At 33.6% G+C, this 10723-nt stretch overlaps 1 protein-coding gene across 1 annotated transcript; it reads right to left on the bottom strand.

The window, feature by feature from the left end:
- Positions 1 to 853: 853 nt before the first annotated feature.
- On the bottom strand, positions 854 to 2520 carry LOC127091695 (nuclear transcription factor Y subunit B-1). Its single transcript, XM_051030380.1, has 2 exons — positions 2408 to 2520; positions 854 to 1565 (listed from the first exon to the last, which is right to left on the bottom strand). Exons 1-2 carry the CDS (start codon positions 2460 to 2462, stop codon positions 1117 to 1119), a joined length of 504 nt encoding a protein of 167 aa, XP_050886337.1. The 5' UTR covers positions 2463 to 2520; the 3' UTR covers positions 854 to 1116.
- Positions 2521 to 10723: the final 8203 nt, after the last annotated feature.

The raw sequence follows: 10723 nt of genomic DNA, 5'->3' as shown, positions 1-10723 counted from the left end.
TACCACTAACATCAATCTTCAAATATTTTACCTTTAAAAATTCTTTGGATCATACATCCGTATGGACTTCCTTCAAAGTAATAATACATTCCTTATCATAAAGACGTGTATCATTAAAGTGCTAAAAGGATACGGGTAATGAGATCAACAAGATTAGAACCTTATACTTATCTTCAATCTTCACCTCACAATATTCTTCAGATCATCAATAATCTTATGAAATTAAGTTAATTGTTCAACTATGGATTTGTTCTCTATTATTCAGAATAAGTAAAATTGTTATTTCAGACACAACATGTGAGCCATAGATTTGGTCATATATAATGATTCGGTTTTTTCCTACATCGAAGTCACGATCTTCTCCATGGAGACTTCCTTTAGAACTTTATTCTTAAGACATAAAATAATGGCACTCGTAGCTTATCCACCATCTCAGTTATATCTACTTGTGTTAGGTACATAGACATCATTACATCACTCTTCAATATTTCAATACAATTTTCCTAAGTTAAAATTGCTTGTATCTTCACTTTTCACAATTCAAAATTGATATCTTTGGAAAACTTCTCAATTTGACATTTGGAACACATCGTGCTCACTTGTAAACAAAATTCATTTGCCCCATGTTGGACACCACTTATTGTGAAATTGAAAGGTTCAATCACACCTTTTATCTTTCTCGTGTTTGGATATCTTATGTGATAAGCATGATTTGACTCATTTGCGTCAACTTCTTGACATGTCAAATACTTTTCATATTTGTCCTTGACTAGTGAGGTTTTATAGTGCTTTATTATTAATAGCTATTTAATCAAGTTATGGCAAAAATAATAACCAAAAGTCAAGAAAAAAATAACACAAGTAATTTAGATTGAGGACTATTTTAAGGATGAAATATGAATGAAATTAAAACTAGACCAAGATTGAAATGGTATACTTTTCAAGTTTTTCCATACATAAAATGAAATGATTGTTCCAAACAAAAGAAACATAAAGAAAAAGAACCTACAAACTTTCAATTCCACAAAATCATTAAATTTGAAGTCCTATTTTTTTAACAACAACACAACCAGAATTATTCAAAGATTATTCTTATTCTCATAAATGCATTGCATATCAGTTATGGCCATTATCACCACCATTGTTCGAGCCACTAGCACCTGAAATATCTTTGTTGAACCTCATGGTATTGAGTTGAGCCTCATGGTTGAGATATTTTTGATGGTATAAAAGAAGAGGACCAACATAGTCCTCAAAGCCCAACCTATCCATGGCCCATATTAAATCTTCACCGCTAATGATTTTTCGGCTTTGTGCCTTACAACGTTCATTGGCCTCGTTTGTGATGATGTTCATAAATTCAGTGAGACACAATTGAGTTGACTCCTTGGCATCCTTAGAGATTCTTCCATCCCGGGGAATAGCCCACTGCATGATTCTTGTCACGTTCTTCATGGGTATATGTATTTCCTCATCCATTGTTCCTTGTAAATATTGGTTATCAATTCCAGTATCAATATTGTTGTTGATGTTGTTGTTGACGTTTTCGGTGTTTGTTTCATTACCTGCTTGTAAATGGATGAAATTAAAAAAGAAATACATAACTAAATAAATTTATGTTTTTTTCCATTAAAATATCTTTATTCCCGTGTCAAAAAAGTCTTATATTCTCTATAAAAATCCAATTTAAATAATATCTTTATTAATAGTATATTAATGCTTAATTAATATTAATAATATTTAAAGGATAAAATTTATAAAAATCTATAAAACGTAACTCATAGGTTGATCAAGACTACATTTTAAAAATATATATATGGTGTCAAAATAGTTCGTTGAAGGTGCCTACACAAGCATCATTTTATTTGAGAATTACTAAACTATTACATACTATTACAACTAAGAACAATAAAATACTAACGAGTGTGGCATTCATTTCTTTCACATGATAATTGCATTTTACTATAAATTTATTTATTATTAATATTATTTTAACATGCCAGTTCAAAATAAAATATTAAAAAGTTAAAATTTAGAAAGAAAAAAAATTCATTATGTCTTTATACAAAATTAGTTTCAGGATCTTAATTTTTTTTTATAATGAATAGAACTTGATACTTAAAAATTAACACTGAAATAATAAACGATAAATTTAAAAACAAGATAATTAAAATATAGAGGAAAATATAATGGTAAAAAAAAGGGATTCATGTTTTTTTCTTCCTCAAATCTAAATTTTTTAGAAAAATTAAGGGTTTTCTCATTTTATAGATGGTTACCAAGTGATCCATAATGAAACCCCAAATTCTAAATCTTCTTTCACATAAGTTTCAAATACAAGGGGAATGAACTAAGAATTCAATACAATGTATTTAAGAAACTCGATTGTGAGATTTATATTACTTACCTGAGCTTGATTGTGTGGAACGACCATGGTTAAATGAGTGATTTCCATGCTCCATTCTGCTTTAGGACTTAAATTTTCCTTTTTAATAAAAGACTAGATTTGTTTGAGAAAATGAAAAATGACACAATTCTGATTAGACACTCTTATGAATTTATAATAGAAAAAATAACTGCTTTGCAAACTTAAAACATAAGTTGTTGACTGAACACTTTTTTCTTTTAATTAAAAATTAATAATAATTAAATTAAAAATGAAATTTTCAAACACTTTATATTAAATATCGTTAAATTCCAATAAAAAATTATGTTTTATATTTAATTTCTATACATTATCAAAGTAAAAAATCTTACAAATCATTCATAAAAGTTCTTAACAAATATTTTTTAAAATAAATTTTTATTTAAGAATATAAAATACCATGCTTTCCAATTTATTTCCATAAATACCCTACTTTAGAACACTAAAGAACAAAAAGACATTCTTTATTTTCTTACCTGTAATTTAAAATAACAAGTTATGACCCACCTTTCTTTTTATTCATTTATAATATTATATTATAAATATTTATTTTTAAAAATTAATAAATACAAAATTTATAATAATATTAAATAATGTTTTTTATTATGAAAGACAACTCATTTTTTAAATGCATTGAATAAAGAACGCACTTGGTCAGTTTATAGACTAAATACCTTGAGTATTTAATAAACTTAAAAAATAAATTGTCTCTTATAAAAAGGAACAAAGATAGTAATAGATAATTTTCATAATTTTAAATATATTTTGTATTAATAATTTTTACATTTATTGTAAAATAAATATTAATAAATAATAAGCATAAAATAACATATTATATTTACAAGGTCTTGCCATTTTTTCCCTAGTTTTGTGGCCTTACAACACTAGCCATTTGTTTTGTTGTGGCTTTGTGGCGTCTACGAGTCATCATGTTGGTTTGGCATGGATCACAGGTCAATGAGCCAGTTTGTTTTAATTTTAAAAAATGTATTTATTTTTGTGTATTTTTAAAAATAATTTTTATAAAAATATTTAAAAAAATTAAAATGATTTTTTTATAAATTAAAAGACTTATTTTGACATCCTATGACATAAATATACATTATTGAAGATTAAAGAATAGTCAAAATCACATTTTTTTCAAAAAGATGTATCTAAAAAATTATTATTATGAAAATCTATTTGAAATAGCTTCTAATTTAAATGATTTTTTGAAATTTTGATATCCAAAAAAATTATAGCAAAAAGATAAAATATCTATAATAATATTTTATTACACGACCGTCGGTGATTACACGCTTGATACCAAGCATCATCGGACATCAGCAGAGTGTCTCACCTCATGTGATCAGGTATCCTAAATCACCTCAAAACACCACCTCACAGGACTTCTCGCCGTCGTGGGCAAACCCTCATTATCAAATTGTGTTATAAACCTACAAATGCTTATGAGTCTTCCTACCCTTGCAAGGAGAACATGCACACCTGTATTTTTTGACCAGAACAATATATATATATATATATATATATATATATATATATACACACGCACACTCACTCACACACATACAAACACAATTATTCTTGCAAAGGAACAACACTCTAATGACATTACGGATAAAGCAATAAAAAGAAAAGGAAAATAAGTCAAGCCTCTTTACCCTGAGACGTCGCGCCAAGGTTATCCACCAAAGCCCTGTCTCAAACAACCATGAACGAATCTAGTTCTGGGCAGGGAAGGGAGGTGTCAGAGTGAAGTTTCTCCACCTAGTTAACTACCTAATCGAAGGCCTCATACACATTCTTAAGAGTTCGTTAGAGGGATCCATCAAACCTCTCCCTCAGCTTAGCCACCCGGGCATCATGAACTTCATGGTCTTTAGATCAATATTCCTTATACTTCTAAGGAGCATTCAAAGCCATGTTAGCACGGGACTCCGCCTCTACAACATGAATGACTATTTCCGTTTGGTGTTTGCTTTCATCCTCTAAGGATGACTCGAGTTTGAAAATCCTAGTAGACAAAGAAAAAGGGGAGCCATGAATCTTCTCTTCCTCTTAGATAGCCTTGGCACAACTGACCTTCTCCTGAAAGTAAGACATCTCCTATTGAAGCTTGGAACATTTTTGCCTCATAACCTCACACTCCCTTTTTTAAGTATCAAGCTCATTAGAAGGATTACCCATGGCCAGGACATTACTACGAACAGAAGCAACGAGAGAGAATAAAGAAGACTCTAGACAGGTGTAAAAGGTGGCTTCAGAAAACAACTCCATATTTTCCGCCTCAAAAATATTCCGAAGGTAATCCAGATCCTCTAAACCTCCCTTAACTTCTGGATCTAGGAAAACTCTATCATCTTTACCTCAACCCCCTCCAATAATCTCTCCTTCTAAACCTACTATCTCCATCCCAATTCCTTCAGAACCCCACACCTCTGAAACCCACAACTCTGAACCAAACATATCCTCATCCCCACTACAAAAATTTGACCTCACAACCACAACACTCCCTGTATCTGAGGCTATCTTATTCAATGAACCCACATCACCTCCCTCATCTACTCCCTCATCTACAAGCCAAAACGGAATATGAACCGACTAAGTCTGTACTAGAAACCTCTGAACCAATACAACCACCCTCTACACCCACTTCAGAACCCTTTGAAACCCTTCTACCTACTTCTAAACCCATTTCTAAACCTATCTCTGAACCCACCTCTGAACCTATCCCTCAAACCTCTGAACCTGACCTTACCCTTCCAACCTTGGATGGAATTTTTGTCAAGTTCTCAAGATACATTGCTGCGAGACTCAGGCAGCTATCTGAAAAGTCCAGACTAAGTGACAATCCTTCTGAATTAATGACTCACTGGAATGGATTTCTCAGGTGGATGATATATGAGGTCTTCAAGCTAAAGGGAATATCTGAACAAGTCAGAAATCACTATATCAGAGACGCTGAGGAAAGACTGGAGGCGCGTCTGGCGCAAGAAGCTGAAGAATGGGATAAGAAAGAAGCTGAAGAGAAGGCTAGCATAGAAGCTAAAGAAAAGGTTGTTGCTGAAGCTGTTACTGCTGCTGCAGAAGCTGAAGTTAAAGCTAAAGCTGTCACTGAAGAGGCTGCTCACATAGCTGCAGAAAAAGTTGCGAAGACTTCTGAGATTGCTCTGACTCAAAGTGAGTCATCAACATATGATCTAGCTCCTCTGGTTCTCAAGACTCTGGAAGAGCTTCATAGGGAACAACAACTTGTGAGATCCAGATTCGACCTGCAAAATCAAGTCAACTTCAGCATCCAGAGCCTGCTTGCCCAGCTACTTCAGAGGATGCCTCCTCCTTCAAACCCTTAGGCACTCTAGGATTATTTGATTGTATGTTTTATTTCTAAGAGTTTTTGCCTATGAGGATTTCTTTTTCTTGTGTTTTCCTCTATGTATCTCTCTGATTTTTAAATGACATTTTTGCTTGGCTTCTATGATATATTTTTTGTTTTCTTAACTTTTCGAGTCTGACAAAAAGAGGGAGAAATGAATAACAATCTTTTTGGTGAAATAATATATCTAACTCTCAGAATGCACTACTTACATTTTAATATAAAAAAAATAATTGTGCAGTCTAAGTGTTTTTACAGGATACATCTGAACAAGGAAAACTGAATCAGTATCGGAGGAACAAGTCAAGCAACCTAAGAACCTCTTGTAAGAAACCTTATACCCCAGAAACCCTTTTATGATACAATTTTTTTTTCTAATTATCAAACTTAGGGGGAGATTTCCAATCTTAGGGGGAGCCTTACTATCTGGCTCTGATTCATTTAAACCTATATTTGTGTAAAGTACCATTGTTTCATCAAAAAGTCTAAGTTTTTGTCATCATCAAAAAGGGGGAGATTATTAGAATAAGATTTTGGTTCTGCAATATATCTCTAAGTTTTTATGATAACAAAGAATGAAACAATTTGGTACCCTAACAATTTTCTCTAACTGTGCAGATTTCTAAGGAAAAATGAATCTGAGGAAAACAGTATCTGGCTTCTAATGCAGTCCATAAAAGTTGATCCAAAAATAAAGATATCATATCTGGCTCTGAACAAAAACACTTATGAAGTATCACATATAGAATCTAACAATGAAGTTCATATCTGAAGACGCTACAGTTGATGACTCTATAAGACAACATCAGAAGACACTCTATCTGAAGACTAGTCAAGCTAACATCTAAAGACTACTCAACAAATAACTATCTAAAGAATAGTTAATAGAATATTTGAAGACTACAAGCTTCTACTCAATTACTCTGATTCCACTCTAATTCACGCCAAACAACCAACTCGGATTCACGCTCAACAAAGCATCTTACTCATCAAAATCAGAAACTTAATGAAGAAGTATTCTAAGTATGGTATAATTCTCTATAAGGAAAATATGGATTATGCTCCAAGACTGTTATGGAAAGGACAAGAAAGTTAATGTCATTAAGTCTCATAATGGATAAGAAATCCCCATCAATTTCCCTTAAACGATATCATCTCCAAAACACTATATAAAGGCCTTATCATCATCGTGTTGAAAATAGGAAGCAATTACACGAAAAATTCAACAATACACTTCAATCTATACGCTCAAAATATTTTTATTGTAAATTCAGTAATCACATAAGAGTTGTTGCTCATAGTGTGATCACTTATTCATGTTCTCGATCGTGTTTATACTGCTTAACTAGAAGCACTAAAACAAACACTTGTAATTCTTTAAAGTTGTTGTTTTTCCTCAAGTGACTTGTTGAAGTCTGTAGACTTGAGAGGGCTAAGAGATTGTTGAACTCTTAGATGTTGTTGTAATCTTTTGAGATTATTGGATTAAGTCCTTATTGAAGGCAAAATCAACTTGGCCGGGTGGACTGGAGTAGCTTTAATTTTCAAGCGAACCAGGATAAATTTCTTGTGTTGTTAGTATTTATCTTTCGTGTGAATGGTGTTGCAAAAAAAATTGATTACTGTGAAAACAATTCAAACCCCCCTTTCTTGTTTTTCTCTACCTTCAATTCTCGTGTATTGAATACATTTTTCGGAAACCGTGGTTATCCTTCAGACACTTTTAAAAGAAGAGTAAACTCATGTTCTCTTTAAATACTTTTATTGTTATTCCCCAAAGTTCTCAAAGCATTGTTTATTAAAAAATAAATTCACATTTTTGCAAACAAGCATAAAAAGTAAAAATTATTGAGCATATTTGATGAAAGTATTTTTATTGATGAAGAATTCGAAAATGGGTGATTTACAAAAGGAAGCAATTCCTTAAAGCGGTAATTGCAAAAAAATGGAAAATACAATGACAATGATAATTCTCGAATATCCATTGAGTTCCAACCCTGTTATAGTCCATATGTCCTTGGAGATCCTCTTTTTTTACCTCTGGAGAAGGTGATTGGATAGATTCTTCCCATTCGGGGTTTCCATGGTTATAGTGACGGATATACCGATCTTTTGTAGACCACCGTCTCTTGCCTTTCGAATCCCTAACTTTTGCCTAGACCGCCCTTTCAGGTTTTCAGTCTACCAGGATACCCTTTTTTGTGTGCCTAAGTTGCCTTTTGGGTTGATCAACTTAGCAGGTTCTTTATTTATTTTGATTTTATCCCTAATTTTTACCTGGACCCTTCTTTTTAGGGTACACCAGGATGCTTATTTTTTCCTAAGTCGCCCCTCAGGGTCCTCGACTTAGCGGTTCTATTAGGCAAAGTATTTTTTTAATTACGTCTGCATTCACCGGGGATGAGAGATCTTCACCATCCATAGTTGATAGGATTAAAGCTCCTTGAGAGAATACTTTTTCACAACATATGGACCTTCATAATTAGGCATTCATATCCCCGTGGATCTGTATGAATCAGCATAATCTTTCTTAACACCAAGTCTCCAACCTTGAGATTTCGAGGACGAACTTTCCTGTCGAATGCCCTCTTCAACCGCTTCTAATATAACTGACAGTGGAAAATGGCCGCTAGGCGCTTTTCATCAATGAGATTAAGTTGATACAATCTTGCTTGTATCCACTCAACTTTATCCAACTTTACATTCGTTAATATCCTTAAAGAAGGGATATCTACTTCAATAGGAAGTACTGCGTCCATGCCATACATAAGAGAGAACAAAGTTGCCCTAGTGGAAGTGCATACCGAAGTACTATAGCCATGCAAAGCAAATGGTATCATTTCATGTCAATCCTTGTATGCCCCTACCATCTTTTGAACGATCTTTTTGATGTTCTTGTTGGCTGCCTCAACAACATCATTCATCTTTAGACGATATGACGATGAATTATGGTGTTCGATCTTGAAGTCTTTGCACAATTCCTTCATCATTTTTTTATTAAGGTTAGAACCATTATTATTAATGATTTTATTTGGGACCTCATAACCACATATAATTTCCTTCTTCAAGAAGCGAGATACCACTTGCTTTGTAACGTTTGCCTACAAGACTGCTTCCACCCATTTGGTGAAATAGTCAATGACTACAAGGATAAAGTGATGCCTATTTGAGGAAGTTGGATCGATGTGCCTGATCACGTATATGCCCCACATGGAAAAATGCCAAGGTGATGTTAAGACATTTAGCAGAACCGGCGGCACGTGTATCTTATCGGTGTAGATATGAAATTTATGACATATTTGAACATGACAGTAGCAATCAACCTCCATTGTAATCCAATAATAGCATGCCCTTAAGATCTTTTTAATTATTGTGTGCCCATTGGAATGCATCCCAAAGGAGCCTTCATAAAACAATATGGATTCATCAAGAAAGAAGATGAGCCTTGTGTCTACAAAAAGGTTAGTGGGAGCATGATCGTTTTCCTGGTATTATATGTAGATGCCATATTACTCATTGGAAAGGATGTCCCTACCCTATAACGAGTAAAGTCTTGGTTGGGGAAATGCTTTTCTACGAAGGACCTAGGTGAAGCAGCCTATATATTAGGAATCAGGATCTATAGAGATAGATCACAAAAACTACTTGGCCTAAGTCAGAGTACATATATAGACAAAGTGCTGAGACGCTTTAATATGCACGATTCCAAGAAAGGATTCATACCTATGCAACATGGCTTGTGTCTATAAAAAACACAATCCCCTTCAACTAAGGAAAAAAGGGATCGCATGAATAAGATTCCATATGCATCTGCAATAGGATCTATCATGTATGCCATGTTATGTACTCGACTAGATGTCTTGTATGCTTTAAGTGCAACAAGCAGGTACCAATCTGATCCCGGTGATGCTCATTGGGTAGCTGTCAAGAATATACTTAAGTATTTGAGAAGGACTAAGGACTCATTCTTGATATATGGAGGTCAGGAAAAGCTTGTTGTAATTGGATACACCGATGCTAGCTTCCAGACAGATAAGGATGACTTTATATCGCAGTCTGGTTATGTGTTTTGCTTAAACGGTGGCGCTGTGAGCTGGAAAAGTTCTAAGCAAGATAGAATTGCTGATTCTACAACCGAGGTCGAGTATATTGTTGCCTCAAGTGCAGCAAAGGAAGCTGTTTGGATCAAAAAGTTCATTAGTGAACTTGGCATAGTTCCTAGCATTATGGATCCCATCGATCTCTATTGTGATAACAATGGTGCTATCGCACAAGCTAAGGAGCCTAGACCTCACCAACGATCCAAACACATACTTAGGCGCTATCATCTCATTCGAGAGATAATAGATAGAGGAGATGTGAAAATATGTAGAGTACCTACACTTGACAATATTGCTGACCCACTGACAAAGCCTCTTGCGCAGCAGAAGCATGATGGACATACTAGATCTATGGGCATTAGGGGTATGCCTGATTGGCTATAGTGCTAGTGGGAGATTGTTGGTGTAAGCCCTAGAGTCCAATACTTCAGGTACTTATATCGAATTATTTATTAATAATAAAAGGCTTTTTATTTATTATGTTTGTTTAATAAAGTCCCTAGAATAACTAGTCCATTTAATGTATCAAGTGTGACTTAATCATGAGATCCCATTAAATATAAGAACATTATTCTTAAAGTATCTGTAGGCGAGCTTTATTGTTAATGGGATAACATTAAAGCATTAAGACTATTATGTATATAGACTAATGATCACATCTCATGGATCATGGATAAGGAGTTATCAAGTCTTAAACATAGGTATGAATATTAAGAGTAATATTTATACTGGATTGATCCGCTATGAGAATACTATATAGAATGTTATACAAAGTGTCATAAGTTATTCTCATGGTGATAATGGTGTATACCATCCTTCGAC

The sequence above is a fragment of the Lathyrus oleraceus genome, chromosome 6 (assembly GCF_024323335.1).
Source record: "Lathyrus oleraceus cultivar Zhongwan6 chromosome 6, CAAS_Psat_ZW6_1.0, whole genome shotgun sequence".
NCBI classification, from domain to species: Eukaryota; Viridiplantae; Streptophyta; class Magnoliopsida; order Fabales; family Fabaceae; genus Lathyrus; species Lathyrus oleraceus.
Note: the sequence above shows the minus strand (reverse complement) of the source record. Positions and strands in the feature narration are given on the sequence as shown.

Coding starts and splice junctions, on each gene's coding strand:
- LOC127091695 (XM_051030380.1), bottom strand. CDS start 2,462: ATGGAGCATGGAAATCACTCATTTAACCATGGTCGTTCCACACAATCA. Junction 1,566..2,407: donor TTCCACACAATCAAGCTCAG/GTAAGTAATATA, acceptor ATTTACAAGCAG/GTAATGAAACAAACACCGAA.